At 49.7% G+C, this 15974-nt stretch overlaps 1 protein-coding gene across 1 annotated transcript in view; it reads left to right on the top strand.

Moving 5' to 3' along the window:
- The window catches only part of C15H16orf96 (chromosome 15 C16orf96 homolog), a 43058-nt gene that overhangs the window by 20357 nt on the left and 6727 nt on the right, over positions 1-15974 (top strand). The window contains 7 exon segments of the mRNA XM_060285301.1: positions 864-938; positions 1955-2119; positions 7086-7204; positions 7914-7976; positions 10254-10350; positions 11474-11656; positions 11751-11853. Of these exon segments, the coding sequence (XP_060141284.1) occupies positions 864-938; positions 1955-2119; positions 7086-7204; positions 7914-7976; positions 10254-10350; positions 11474-11656; positions 11751-11853 (805 nt within the window).

Genomic DNA, 15974 nt, shown 5'->3' with positions numbered 1-15974 from the left:
GCTGGTATTGAACTCCATGGTGTGTCACTTCCATTCACAAGGTCACCACATGGTCCAAGACAGCTGCTGGCACTCCAGTCATTAACTCTGCTTCCAAGCCAGCAGTGAAGAGGACACTGACCCACTTCCATTTACACCTCAGTGGTCACATCAAGCTATATGGGAGGCTGCGAAATATAGTCATGATTCTGGTCTGCCAGATGCCAGCTAAATGTTGGGGGTTCTGTTTCTGAGGGTAAAAAGGAGACCAGATATGTAGGGAGAAGTAGAAGCCTGCTGCCAGCTTTGGAGGAGGAGTGACCCTACCCTCTGGGGACATGGCCCATTGGATGTGAGGCTCTTCCCAAGCAGGTTAGCTGGCTGCTGCTGTCATAGGGAGGGCCCAATAAGTGGAGAGAGGGCAGAATTAATGCAGGGAGTTGTTTTTTCATGGAGTCATGGGGATGGGAAATAAGGTTTTCCCCTGACCCTGGGGCACAGCATGTGTGGCATATAAGTGCTTGGTGGATGAATTGACTCTCATTCTCACGGGGATCCCATTACAGATCAGAAGAGATGCACTTGTCTTAAACATCTAGGGACCCAAAGCATCAGCGTTTGTTTATGCTTTCCTTCCTCAGGTCTTCCTTCCTTTCCTGTGTAGCCACCTGTAGTTCTGTGAGGCCACCTCCAAGGGGACTTCTTGTGCCAAGTCCCACGTTCCTTCCCTTCTGATCTGGGCACCTGGAGCCCAAGCCTTCCAATGTGCCACCCGCCTGCTGTCCACCTGGCCCCATTGTCCCTTCCTAGGGTGGATGTGGGAGGTAGAGGCTATCCTCAGGACTTCCGAGGATAGCTGACATGCCCTCTGCTTCTGTTCTTAGGTTGTCCATTCTCAGATTAAAAACCTAGAAATGTACAAGGCAGACAACAGTGTGATGGAGCAGGAGCTGAAAGAGGTGAGTGAGCAGAGATTCCTCTCCCTACCCCCTCCCCTATCCTGAGCCCAGCTTTCCCACCAGGATAATGGAATCATCCAGCCAAGACAAAGGCAGGCAGACTTCCGGAGTCTCCTTCCACCTTTATCATGTAGAAAGTTTGGGGGAAGTTCTCAAAAGTTGTTCCATCAAGTCCTATTTTCAGTTAACTCAGGATTAGTGACAATTTTTTAAAATTGAAGTATAGTCGATTTACAATGTTATGTTAATTACTGTTGTACAGCAAAGTGATTCAGTTATACATATACGTATACATTCTTTTTTAACATTGTTTCCCATTATAGTTTATCATAGGATATTGAATATAGTTCTCTGTGCTATACAGTAGGACCTTCTTGTTTATCCATCCTATATATAATAGTTACAACCCATTCCATCCGTCCCCCAACCCCCTCCCCCTTCGCAACCACTAGTCTGTTCTCTATGTCCATGATTCTGTTTCTGTTTCATATATAGGTTCATTTGTGTCATATTTTAGATTTCACATATAAATGATATCATATGGTATTTGTCTTTCTCTTTCTGGCTTCACTTAGTATGATAATCTCTAGTTGCATCCATGTTGCTGCAAATGGCATTATTTTGTTCTTTTTAATGCTGAGTAATATTCCATTGTATATATGTACCACATCTTCTTTATCCATTCATCTGTTGATGGACATTTAGGTTGTTTCCATGTCTTGGCTATTGTGAGTAGTGCTGCTATGAACATAGAGTGCATGTATCTTTTTGAATTAGAGTTTGTGACAATTTATGTGAATTTAAAAACCATGCCCCAACTTCTCCATCACAGAAAACCTTTGCTTCAATCTAATGGTTGTGTTTGAGCCAACAGAGACCCCAAGGTTGAATTTAAGCCAAGGCTGGGTATCTAGGGTCCCAAACTAGAAAAACTGACCAAAGTGGTCTGATCTCCCCCAGCCTCTTCCTGCTCCCACCCCAGCAGCCCTGCCTCCCTGAGTCCCATCTCTCTCTAGAAAGCCGACAGGCGCTCCCTGGCAGGCAAGGGAAGCCGGGCTGACCTGGACGCAGTGGCGATGGAGCTGAATGAGACGATTCAGGGCATGCTCTTCAGGGTTATGGCCAATGAGGATGACTGGAAGAAGACTGTGGAGCAGCTGGACAAAGACCTACGCACCAAGGTGAGGACCCCTGTATTAGTCACCACCTTCTGCGTAACAAACTACCCTGAAATTTAGTCCCTTAAGACAGCAAACGTTCAGAGTTTCTGAGGGTTAAGAATTTGGGAACAGCTTAGCTGAGTAGCTCAGGGTCTCCCACGAGGCTGTAGTCAGGATGTCATCCAGGGCTGCTGTCATATGAAGGCTTGACTAGAGCTAGAAGAGCTGCTTCCAAGATGGCGCCCTCACATGGCTGTGGGCAAGACTCCTCACTTCCTTATCACACGATCCTCCTTAGGGCTGCTTGACTGGCTTCACAACATGGCAGCCAGTGGGCCACCCAGAGCACATGGTCCAAGAGAGCAAGACAGAAGCTGCAACATCTTTGATGACTTAGCCACAGAAGTCACACTCCATCATTTCTGTAGTATCCTGTTGGTTACACAGGTCAGCCCTGTTCAGTGCGAGAGGGGACCATATGGGGGTGTGAATACCAAGAGGTATAGTTGTGGAGCATCTTGGAGGCTGACCACCATAACGCAAGCAAAGGGACATGGCGGGCAGAGGGGGTGTCCTGCTGGTCATTCGTTTATTCATCATTTAATGATCACCTGTATTGAGCCAGATCCTGGCGAAATGTTGATAAGAAGTCATAGCCTTAATGTGTACCATCCAATAGAGAGACAGGAACAGTCAGGCCAGCCATATCAGCGTTGTGTGGTTCCTGCAGCTGGGGTGGCTGGTGAGGACAAAAGAGCTTGGGTTTAGAATCAGGCAGCTCTGGGTCCAAGTTGCAGCCCCACCATGATTGGCAGTATGCCTTGAGTTATAGAACCTCTTCGAGCCTCAGTTTTCTCATCTGTAAAATGAGGATTTATTCACTCATCATCCACCTATTGGGTACCTCTGATGCTGGTTAGCGAGGATATGACGATAAGCAAAACAGATATGGAACACACTTGTCATAGAAATCATACAAATCAATGCAGGATTACAGCCGGGGTAACTCAGTTATCTACAGAACAACTGACCTGTTTTTCTTCCATAATTCAATGGCAGGGTGAAAAAAAGTAGGACAGAGACTGTTCTAGATTAAGAGAGTCTCAAGGGGCACAACAACCAAATGCAACACACGAGGAGACTTACTTTGTTTCCTGGTTCAGTTGCTCCAACTCTGAAAATGGGCTGGGAATTAGATCAACGTCAAGAATGACTGCTCATTATGTTAGATGGGATAATGGTATTGCAGGCATGTAAGTAAATAACTAAAATATTTGAGTGAAATGTTATGATTTCTGTAACTTTTTAAAAAAACACTCCATCAATTCCCTGGCGGTCCAGTGGTTAGGAGTCTGTGCTTCCACTGCAGGGGGCACGGGTTCGATCCCTGGTTGGGGAACTAAGATCCCACAAGCTGCATGGCATGGAAAAAAAAAAAGAAAAGAAACAAAGAAAAAAAGGCAAATGTAGCAACATGTTAATAATGATTAAATCTACATGGTGGGTATATCAGGGTTCATGATTCTAGTCTTTTCTCCTCTCTATGTGTCTGAATTTTTTTCCTGATTGAAAGCTTTTTTGTTGTTTGTTGGTTGAAGTGATCCTATCCTCATTGCTCTTCTTTTCTTTCTGTATTTTAATTGTGGTAAAATTCACATGACATAAAATTAACCATTAACTATTATAAAGTGACTAATTCTGTGGCATTTGTTACATTCACAGTGTTGTGTGGGCACCATTTCTATCTAGTTCCAGAGCATTTCCATCCCCCCAAAGGAAACCCCAGGTCCATCAAGCAGTCACTCCTCACTCCCCCCTCCCCCAGCCCCTGGCAACCACTAATCTACTCTCTGTCTCTGGATTACCCGATTTTGGACATTTCATATAAATGAATCACAGTATGTGACCTTTTGTGTCTGGCTTCTTGCACTCAGCATCATGTTTTCAAGGTTTATTCATGTTGTAACATGAACCAGAACTTCTTTTCTTTTCTTTTCTTTTTTTAATTTTTTTGGCCACACTGCATGGCGTGTGGGATCTTAGTTCTCCAGTCAGGGATTGAACCTGTGCCCCCTGCATTGGAAGGCAGAGTCTTAACCACTGGACCACCAGGGAAGTCCCAGAACTTCATTTCTTTCTAGGCTGAATAATATTCCATCAAATGGATAGACCACATTTTGTTTGTTTGTTCTCTGTTGATGGACACTTGGGTTATTTCCACCTTTTGAATAATGCTGCTATGAGCATTCACATACAAATTTCTGTTTGAACACCTGTTTTCAGCTACTTTGGGTAGTTACCCAGGAGTGGAATTGCTGGGTCGTATGGTAATTCTGTGTTTAAGTTTTTGTGGGGGTGATATATAGTGATGTCTGCAATTAACTCTCAAATGGCTCAGAAAAAAACAAAAACACACATACATATGTATAGAAAAAGAAAACATGACAAAATGTTAAAAATTGGTGAATTTCAGTGGATATAGGAGTGTCCTTTGGACTATTCTTGCAACTTTTCTGTAGGTTTAAAAGTTTTTGAGGGGGGGCTTCCCTGGTGGCGCAGTAGTTAAGAATCCACCTGCCAATGCAGGGGACACGGGTTTGATCCCTGGTCCAGGAAGATCCCATGTGCTGCGGAGCCACTAAGCCCGTGTGCCACAACTACTGAGCCTGCGCTCTAGAGCCCGCGAGCCACAGCTACTGAAGCCTGCGTGGCTAGAGCCCGTGCTCCACAACAAGAGAAGCCACTGCAATGAGAAGCCCGCGCACCGCAACGAAGAGTAGCCCCCGCTTGCCACAACTAGAGAAAGCCCGTGCGCAGCAACGAAGACCCAATGCAGCAAAAAATAGATAAATAAAATAAATTAATTAAAAAAAAAGTTTTTGAGGGACTTCCCTGGTGGTCCACTGGTTAAGAATCCGCCTTCCAATGCAGGGGACGCGGGTTCAATCCCTGGTCTGGGAACTAAGGTCCCACATGCCGCGGGGCAACTAAACCTGTGTGCCACAAATACTGAGCCTGCATGCCACAACTAGAGAGCTCACGTGCCACAGCTACAGAGCCCGTGTGCTCTGGAGCCCATATGCCACAACTACAGAGAAGTCCGCATGCCACAACGAAGAGCCCGTGCCCTGCAACGAAAGATCCCTCATGCTGCAACTAAGACCCAACGCAGCCAAAAATAAATAATTTTTTTTTAAGTTTTTGAGTTTTTTTAAGTTTAGAATGTTGGGGAAAAGAATCTTCTTGGTATGCCATGCGCTTCCTGTAGTGTTTGATTAGCAGGTAAGTCGATGCTGGCAGGTGGTCCCTTCCGGAGTGAAGATTCGTCAGGGCCCAGCGGTGCTAGCCCAGCTGATACCACCAGTGTAAACGTATATTCTCCCCTTATAAGCAGCAAGTAATTTGGGGGTAACTCTGTCACTCTGGGAATGGCCATTGCCTCGTTGGCCATTCTCCTGGTATTGATAGTTTCCTCCTAAGTTGAGGATTGTTGCCTGAACCCATTATTTCATTAAGGGTTACAAAATGGTGATTTTTCTAATCCTAGCATTGCTTCTATATCAGCTATAAATCTGTAAAGAAGAGCTTTCCCTCATCAACTTGAGCTGATAACCCTGAAATAGGGTTCTTGCAGGAAAGACAGATAATGGTGAATTATTTCCTTTAATTACCAGTTTTCAGGGTAAAATATTGGTGCGGTAGCCACCTCCGATACATGGCGGCAAATGAGGGTTTCTATTTTTTTTCTTTTTTGTGGGTGTCACTATGAATCATGAGTTTTTAAATATTCACTTTGTTCAATCAGTTAAGTTACTGTTTTGTCGCTCACATGGTCTCATCTTAGGCTTGCAAGCTGGCCCCTGAGCCCCTTGACGTGACCCTCTGTCTTGGATAGCTGTCCTGCTTTCTTATGACAAGATGTTCCAGGCTCATCTTCTACATTCCCTTCCTCAGACCTGAATCAGCCATTTCTCTGTGGAGTCTTGGTGCCTTTAGGGGGAATGCTGTTTAGGGACCAAAATCTGGGCACTGGAAGGAACACTTTAAAAATTCAAAATTCCCGCCATGGAAAAGAGTCTGGCAGTTTCTTAAAAGTTAGGCATAGAGTCGCCATACGACCCAGCACTCCCACTCCTAGGTAGATATACCCAAGAGAAATGAAAACAGCCCACAAAAAAAACTTGCACACCAATGTTCACAGCAGCATTTTCCACAATAGCTAAAAGGTGGAAACAACCCAAATGTCCATCAACAGATGAACGGATAAACACAATGTGGTATATACATATAATGAACATTATTCAGCCATAAAAAGGAATGAAGTACAGCTACACACTATAACATGGATGAACCTTGAAAACATGATGCTGAATGAAAGAACCCAGACACAAAAGGACACAGATTGTGTGGTTCCATTTATCTGGAGTGTCCAGAATAGGCAAATCCATAGAGACAGAAAGTAGATTAGTGGTTGCCTACGCCTGGGGGTTTGGGATGAAAAGAAAGGTGACTGCTAAGGGGTATGAGATTTCTTTTGCGATGATGAAAACATTTTAAAACTTATTGTGGTGATAGTTGCACAGCTCTGTGAATGTACTAAAAGCCATTGAATATACACTTCACACTCATTAAATAGGTGTTGAATGCGTGAAGATCAGGTGTCTTGGAGCCATCAGGAGAATGTTTCTCGGGCCTGCACTCAGAATAGCAGTGGGGTTGGTTTGTCTTTTGGAGGCAGTAACTGACAGTGTTTCCTTGCCTTGGCTGCCGGGAAGCTCACTTTGCAGCTCCCCTCCAGGAAAAGCATGCATTACGGGTCTGAGCCTTAACCCAAGCGTTGTCATTTTCCCTTTCCTTCACTACTTCACTTTTCTTGATTAATCTTGTTACACTCTACATAACTTTGCAAGTTGCTGCAAATCCTTTTCTGGAGCAAGGCAGAGTGTGAATTAATTGACTAAAGTCTCTTTTCTTTGGCTGTTCACAGCTGGTTCCCAGTGATTTGGACGATCTGAAGAAAGACATGGATGAGGTCTGGAAAGTAGTCAGGAAGCTGCTGATTGAAGGCTTCTGGTTTGACCCCAACAGTGCTGCCGGCTTTAGGAAGTGAGCCTCTCCCGGATTGGGGTGCAGCTCCCAGAGGCTAGGAGTCTCTCTTTCCAGAGAGGAAACAAGAGGGGTATCCCAGTGGATTCTGAACTCTGGGAGGAAGGATTTCAGACCTGTGGACCCAGAGAGAGGGGGCGGGGCTTCCCAGCTGCTGGGTTGGGCGATGGGGCTGCGAGCACCCAGGGGCTCAGAGGTGGGCAGGCCTGCCCTTGAGTGCAGAGGGGGCTCCAGGTGCTCATGTGAAGAAACCTAGGCTCAGAGAGGGAAGGGGCTCCCCAGAGGGAGCCTGGGCAGATCTGGGACTAGAGCCAGGCCCCCACCCGCTCCAGACTGAGCCCCAGGCAGAGGGACTTGATGTTCCTGGGGGTGCTCCTGTCTTCAGATCACCCCTCATGCTCCCAAATGTCCACTGTGAAGAGTAGCTTTCCCTGGTTTTAAAGACCTCCTTTGTGTTTGGGGCAAGGAGAGAAACTAAACACACTTTTACGCCTGCTGCTGCCCCAAGTGGCCGCACATGGGAGTCAGCAGGGGCCAGTAGAGCTGAGCTGAGCGCAGGGGCTGGGCCAGTGGGAGTAAGATGTGGGGGAAGCCCTGGCCCTGAGGCACAGATGGACCTGCAGCTTCCGCCGCAAGCACTGCCTGGGACAGGCGTGGCCTCGTAGGGCCTGGTTTGGCGCAGCAGCTGACGGAGCTGGGTGTCTTCCAGGAAACTGTTTGAGCGGGTGAAATCTATCTCCGGCCACCGGCCCGTGAACATGATGACCTGCCCGTGAGTACCGCCGGGGATCATCTGTGACGTGTACATCCGTGTACACCGTTCTATACACATCATTTCATTAGCCTCCGACCTGGGCAAGGTGCTAGCATCCCTCCCTTCACCAGCCCTGTCTGGTGCCCGCTGTGTCCAGGGGCAGGGTCAACTCCAAGAGGAAAAGGATGAAAGGAAACTCTGGGGAAAAGCTGAACTTTGTGGGACTTCCTTGCACATATTTTTATAGTCTAATACTTTTGTTTATTTATCAAGGTGAAATTCACTTATAAAATCAACCATTTTAAAGTGAACAGTTCAGTGGGATTTAGTGCACATTCACCTCTAATTCAAAAATATTTCCATCTCCCCCAGGAAATGCTGACCCGTCAGCACTTACTCCCATTCCCCTCCCCCAGCCCCTGATAACCACCAATCTACTCACTCTCTCTACGGATCGGCCTGTTCTAGACGTTTTGTATAAATGGAATCATACAGTATGTGGCCTTGTGTGTCTGGCTTCTTTCACTGAGCATGATGTTTTCAAGGTTCATTTGCATTGTAGCCTGTGTCAGTGATTCATTCCATTTTATGGCTGAATAATATCCCACTGTGTGGACACACCTAGGATCTTGCAGTGCCCATGGCCTCTGCGCTGCTAGGCTGTTCCTGGTGACCCGTGAAGCTCACCACCCCACACCTGGCCATGTTGGGAGATACAGCCAGAATTTTTCTTTCAAAATCGCAGCATTATTTATAATATTTTTATTGAAGTGTAGTTGATTTACAATGTTGTGTTAGTTTCAGGTGTACAGCAAGGTGATTCAGAGATAGATATAGATATATAGATATATATATATATACACACACACACACACACACACACACACACACACACTTTTTCAGATTATTTTCCCTTATAGGTTATTACAAGTTATTGAGTAGAGTTCCCTGTGCTATACAGTAGGTCCTTGTTGGTTATCTGTTTTATATATAGTGGTGTGTATATGTTAATCCCAAACTCCTAATTTATCCCTGCCTGCCCCATATTTTTTTTTTCAAAAAAAGAGGAAAGGAAACAACCTGAAGTGGTGAGTGAGTCACGGTACGTTCACATCAGCCAGTAAGGCAAGTCGTAGAGGAAGGCCTTACGTAGAACCTTCTGAGATGTGGGGGGGTATGTTCCATAGCTGTGCTGTCCAGTGAAGTAGCCACTGGCCACATTTGACTGTGGAGCACTTGAAAGATGGCTAATGAGATAGAGAAACTGAATTTTTAGTTTTATTTAAATTTAGTTAATATGGGGAATTCCCTGGTGGTCCATTGGTTAGTACTGTGTGCTTCCACTGCAGGGGGCACGGGTTCTATTCCTGGTTGGGGAACTAAGATCCCACATGCCACACGGCGTGGCCAAAAATAAATAAATAAATTAATTAAAATTTAAAATAAATTTAGTTAATTTAAATAGCCACATGTGGCCAGTGGCTGCCATATTGGATGGCACAGTCACAAAAGAATGTTTAATGACCTGGAAAAACGTTTGCAGTAACTTAAATGAGAAAAACAAGTAGGATGTGTGTTACGATCCTATTTTTGTTAAAAAAAAAAAAACATGGAAAAATACTGGAAGGACACATATCAAAATATTTGATTACAGTGGTTACAGTGATTTCTTTGTGTTTTTCTATACTTTCTAAAATGCTGACAATATGCATGACTTTAAATTTTTATTGAGGCTTAACATGCATACAGTAAAGTATGTAAACGTTTGTTTTACAACTTGATGGGTTTTAACATGTGTACACACCTTGGTAACCACCACTCAGATCAAGAAGTAGAACAGTTCCAGCTCCTCAGAAGGCTGATGTTTTTACTATTTTTATTTCTTGTACTGAGGTCAGATACACATAATATAAATTAACCATTTTAAAGTTAACAGTTCAGGGGCATTTAGTACATTGACAATATTGTGCCGCCACCACCTCGGACAATCTACTGCCAGAACCTTTCCACCCACCGGAAGGAAACCCCGTGCCCATAAGCAATCATTCCCCATCCCCCTCCACCCACCCCTGCCAACCTCCAACCTGCATCCCACTTCTAGGACTCACCTGTTCGGGGGTTTTCCTTTTATTATCAGAACAGCTGTTCTTTATGATTTATGAAGAGGGTGGTGGCCCCATGCTGTGGATCTTTCTAGAGGGAAGGCTGTGTTTGAGGGCGAGCTTCCTGGAAGAGGTGGAAGCTGGGCCCTCTGCTGGCCACGTGCGCCTCCCACTTAGCTCTTGTCCTCCACAGGCAACTCATCACCATCCACAGTGCCCACCTGCTGTCGCGGCTGCGGCCGGCCAGCGCCAACAGCTACGAGTACCTGCAGCGGCAACAGGTGAGGTGAGCAGGTGGGGGTCCAGGCGCCAACAGAGACGCAAACTCCAGTTCCAAGATGCAAAAGCTGCCTGGGGCACTGTAGCCGTCTGCAGGGTAGCCGTCCTGGGTGGTGGGGCTGCAGACGGGCACGTGAGGTGCTCATGGGGAGAGGAACGGACAGGTTATTGGGCATCTGTCATGGGCCAAGAACTGTTAAGGGAGGGAGCTCACACCCCCCATTTAAAGCTCACACCCCCCTGTGAGCTAGGGTTGATGGGCCTGCTTCCCGCTGGAAGAAGTGACTCATGACCCTGGGTCCTCTGTGGGGCTTGCTGCGGCCGGGCAGGCACTGTGCCAACCTCTGTGACAGACCTGACCTCGTTGAATCCTTACACATTATCTCTGAGGTCATTCTGCTATCATCCCATTTCACAGTTGAAACCGAGGCTCAAAGAGCTTGAGCAACCCACCTGAGGTCTCACAGTTAGTGAGTGGCGGGCTCTGGCACCTAAACCTGCAGGTTTCCTCTGCCCACGGCTAGCTCCCTGGGCCCCAGCCCTGCCCCTCATCCCCGGACACCCCACAGCTTCATGGGTGCTTCTGACTCCCAGGCCCCCAGGCCCGAGGGTACGTCTGGCCAGGTGGGGAGTGATGGCTGAATAGCAGCCACAGCCACATGAAGGGGAGGGACATGGGGGCCTGTGCCCGGTGCCCCCACCCTCACTCGCCTGACTCCCTCTTGGGATGAGAGGTTAAGAGGGACTTCCCTGGCGGTCCAGTGGTTAAGACTCTGCGCTTCCACTGCAGGGGGCGCCGGTTTGATCCCTGGTCAGGGAACTAAGATCCCACATGCCACACAGTGCGGCCAAAAAAAAAAAAAGAAAGAGGTTAAGAGCCTGCATTTGGCAAGCCAGACCAGGGCTCCAGGTCTGGGAGAACATGGGTCTCAATTGCCCTCTGCCCCGACGGTGCCTGTCTGTATCCACACACCAGGCCCCAGGCCTGCCCGGCTGCATTACCCAAGCTGAAGCTGGAAGAAATTCCAGTCTTCCCTTGCTACTGGCCAGGGCCTCGGACCCAACTTGAGGCTCCTCTGGGGCGGAGGGGTCTCCAAGTGGCTGCTGACCCCCCTGCCCTGCCCCGGGGAACAGCAGCAGCTGCAGAAGCTCCAGAACCTTGCAGCCCTGGAGGGGAGCCTGGACTCGCTGGGCTCCCAGCAGGACTGGGGTGATGGCCCCGGAAATGATGCCAACCTTGATTTCAAATCATGTAACTTGTCGACAATCTACCCCTACAGGGACCCTGAGTTGTTGGACTATGATTCCATGAGTCAGGCTGCAGCCCCTGGCGGTGGGCAACCCTGGGGTAAGCCAGGCCCTGCTGTCTCTGTGAACACTCCCTTACCCGGGGCCCCGGGCTGCCCAACAGGCCGAGGTGGACATCCTGGGAGTGGACGGGATCCTGTACAAGGGCCGAATGAACAGCAAGGACAGGGCGCGGCCTCTGACCGACACAGAGAAGGAGCTGGCAGGTGAGGAGCATCAGGCCTTCCTGGGCACCCCTGACCCGTGCCTTGCCTTTGCTGGGCATTGTGAGGCCCAGTGTGATGCAGGTGGGGCCCAGAGCCAGCAACATCCGAGACTGGGGGTTCCTCACACAGCCACTCGCAAACACGGGATCCTGCTGTATGCCAGGTACTGTACTGGGACAGCTTGTGACAAGGGATGCTGGGGAGGGGTACTGGATGGCCTCCCCAAAGAAGAATGCTGGGTGGTGATGGGAGAGTTGTGACAAGGGACACTGGTTCAAGGAGGAGGTCCTAGACTGCTGTCCTGAGGCCTCTGAAAAGGGAATAAGGCTTAGCTGGATAAAGGGATCAGGTGGGAGGAGAGTGATCTGGGGGAAGGGAATAGCAGTGCAAAGGCCCTGTGGTGGGTGGAAGGCAGGCACACTTAGGAACTCGGGAATGTGAGTCTCCCTGGAGTGGGAAGATCGGGCTGGGGTTGAGCATGATGAGGAGGACGCCAGGACAGACTGGAGGCCTGTGTCCTAATTGTCACGGGTTGGGGAGGGTTGGGCCAGAGGGAGACATGGAATGAATTGCTCTGGTTACTGCAGTGTCGAGGCCCTGGCTCCAGCTGGCTCCGACCGGGGACCCTGGGACTCAGCTCCTGCACTGGGCCAGCAATACCTTCTCTGCCTGCCCCTGTGAGGTTACCCTGCTCTGGGAAGAGGGGTTCCACACACTGCCCTACTGGGGCTGGTCCAGGAGCCACAAAGTGGTCAGCAGGTTAAATTCCGCCCATGGTGTCCCTCCTCACCCCACTTTGCCTCCATTGACTTGAGAACAACCACCAGACCCCTAAGCAAAGGAAAGGGTACTCTTTTCCTGGGTGTGCTGGACAGAGAGGACAGCACCCTGCTTTAGTGTCCCGGGGCTGCAACAAATGACCACCAATTGGGCGGCTTAAGACAATAGAAATTAACTCTCACAGTACAGGAGGCCAGAAATCCAAAATCAAGGTGTTGGCAGAGCCGTGCTCCCTCTGAAGGCCCTAGTGGAGGATCCTTTCTGCCTCTTCCAACTTCTGGGAGCTCCAGGCATTTCTGGGTTTGTGGCTGCATCACCCCCGTCTCTGCCTCCTTCTTCGTGTGGCTTCTCCCTGTGTCTCCTTCTCGTCTGTCTCTTAACTCAGATGCCCTCATCTGGAGATCCTTCACTTAATTACATCTGCAGAGACCTTTTCTTTAAACAAGGTCACATTCACAGGTTCCAGGGGGACACATCTTTTGGGCAGCTGCCATTCAACCCACTACAGGCCCCTGCCCTGGTCCAGGGAGCAGGTCACCATCTTGAACCCTGCATTCCCCCTGGGGCACAGATGTGGCCCTTACAGTGTTAATGGCTCCACCTGGACGATGCCCCCGGACGCAGATGCTGTCGAGAAGAAACTCAGGCTGGGCCCCTGGGATCACCAGGCAGGATAACAGCAATGGTGGCCAATATTTAATGAGCTCAACTTCTTGCCAGGTCCTGCACTGCCTCCTCTCACCCTGCACCAGCTGGTGAGGCATTACACAAATGAGCGGGTGAGGGTCTCTTGCCAGGAGCCCACCCTTGGTGGAGGGGTCAGGGTCATCTACAGACCCGCCCTTCGTCTCCAGTCATCCATCGGATGGCATCCCCACCCAGCTCCCCAGGGCTGTCATCAAGAGCGAGGGGCTCTTCTCCCCAGGGCTTGTTTGTTCTCCAGACCCATGCAGCAAAGCAGGAGTGGATCAGGATGCCTCAATTGCTTTATCCTCCTTGGGGGCCACAAAGTCTAACTAGAAATTGGAATCAATTCGAAACCCACCTGTGGCTGGATCTTTTGACCAGTTTGTCTTATTGCACATTTTTTTACTCAAAAGAAAATTCTAATCCAAAACACACTCAATATCTAAACCTAAACTAGCTGATGTGAGCCCCCCTCCCAGGTCCAGCCTGATCCCAGATGCATCCATCCATCCTTTGCCCACAGGGCCATCAAGGGCCATCCAGCCAGCCTGTGCCCTCCTGATGCCTGCGCAGTGGTCAGGATCTCAGGCCGGGCAGAGGAACGCTTGAGCCCTAGTAAGCAGTGCCCCCAGCATGAGGCTGGACTTCCAGAGAGGTCTCAGTGGAAGGGGGGCTAAGTACAGGCAGGGCTCAGGTAGGCAGAGGCAGCAGGGGAGCAGATGGAGGGGGAGATGCCTCACCAGCCTCACCGTCCTCACCAGCATTGAGTGAATGGTCTCAAACCTGCTCCTGACCAGGCCCCTCCCCGCTCAGAACCCGGCAGGGTGAGTGTCCTATGGCTGCTGTAACATTACCACAAACAGGGGCTTAAAACTATCCAAGTTTGTTTTATCTTAGTTCTGGAGATTAGATCAGAAGTGAATCTTACAGGGCTAAGATCGAGGTGTCTGCAGGGCTGGTTCCTTCTGAGGCTCAAGGGGAAACTCTGTGTCCTTCCAGAGGCCTCCCACATTCCTTGGCTCGTGGCCCCTTCTGCCATCTTCAAAGTGCATCTCTCTGACCTCAGTGTCTGTCCTCACATCTCCTTCTCTGACTCTGACCCTCTGGCCTCCCCTCATAAGAATCTTATAATTACATTGGACCCATCCAGTTAATCCAAGATCATTTCCCCATCTCAAGATCCTTAACTTGATAACATTTACAAAGCCCCCTCTGCCATGTAAGGTGACATAGTCACAGGTTCTGGGGATTAGGACAGGGATGTCTTGGGGTGCATTGTCCCCAGAGTCCGATCTCCTTGGCTGGTCTGCAGGGCCCCTTGGCCACTCCCCGCCCCAGCCTCGTCTGCTCCCTGCCTCCAGCCTCCCAGAACTGCTTGCTTGGGCTTCCCTGGTGGCGCAGTGGTTGAGAGTCCGCCTGCCGATGCAGGGGACACGGGTTCGTGCCCCGGTCTGGGAAGATCCCACATGCCGTGGAGCGGCTGGGCCCGTGAGCCATGGCCGCTGAGCCTGCGCGTCCGGAGCCTGTGTTCTGCAACGGGAGAGGCCACAACAGTGAGAGGCCCGTGTACCACAAAAACAAAAAACAAAACAAAACAAAACTGCTTGCTTGCTCTCTCAACGATCCAGGCTGTTACCCCCGTCTGAGCCCCTGCATGTGCCATGAGTTCTGCCTGGAATCCCTGAGGAACATTTCTCATCTGCCAGGGCTCAAATGTCCCCTCCCGTCGGGAACCTCCCAGCTGCTTGGCTTTTGGCTCTTGCAGAGGTGGGAAAGCCGTGGAGGAGATCGTGGGAGAAGCAGATATTGGGGTCAGGTGGCAAGTTCCGGTTTGGGCCTCTGCATCCAAGGTGTCTGTGGGCCTTCAGGGAGAGTGCAGGCTCAGAGCTGGGTTCCCAGGCCTCAATGGGTCTTGGTTCTGTATCTGTATCCCAGGCTCATGTGCTTCACCTTGGAGGGAAGCAGTATGACCGTCTCACTGGTTGGCTGGTTGGCAGGTCCTACCTCTGGCGCGGGTTCAATCCCTGGTCGGGGAACTAAGATCCCACAAGCCGTGCAGTGTGGCCAAAAAAAAAAAAGATGAAACATGGAAATAAGGGAGAGAATGACTGGGGTCGGGAGGTTGTCCCTGTGGAGCATGTGGTCTGAAGGACTCTCTGAAAATGAAGGTCAGGAGACAGCCAGGGAAGGACACAGTCGTCCAAGCAGAAGGAACAGTCGGGGTCCTGCAAGGGAAGGAGCTTCGTGCCCCTGTAATTCGTCCCAGGTGGGAGGCCTGGCCCATCCCCTCCAGACTTGGTGCCCTGCTCAGCCGTCTGCTACCCCCCAACACCACCACCACCCCCATCCTTCCTGCATATTCGCTCTCATGGCCTCTTTTCCCTGCACGTTCCCACCTCGTACAGCGGTCTCTGGTCCGGATGGCCGGTCATGGTGACTCTTGGCTGGACGGGGAGAGGGGGACGCCTTGGGTTCAAAAGTGAAGGATGGAGCCAGACTCCAAAGGCCACATATTGTGTGACCGCCCCCCCCCGCCATGATGTGTCCAGAACAGGCAAATTACGGAGACAGAAAACGGATTAGCGGTTGCTGGGTGCTCGGGGGAGGGGTGAATGGGGGTGTGTGTGACTGCCTCATGGGTACAGGTTTCTTTT

The sequence above is a fragment of the Globicephala melas genome, chromosome 15, assembly GCF_963455315.2.
Source record: "Globicephala melas chromosome 15, mGloMel1.2, whole genome shotgun sequence".
NCBI classification, from domain to species: Eukaryota; Metazoa; Chordata; class Mammalia; order Artiodactyla; family Delphinidae; genus Globicephala; species Globicephala melas.
Note: the sequence above shows the minus strand (reverse complement) of the source record. Positions and strands in the feature narration are given on the sequence as shown.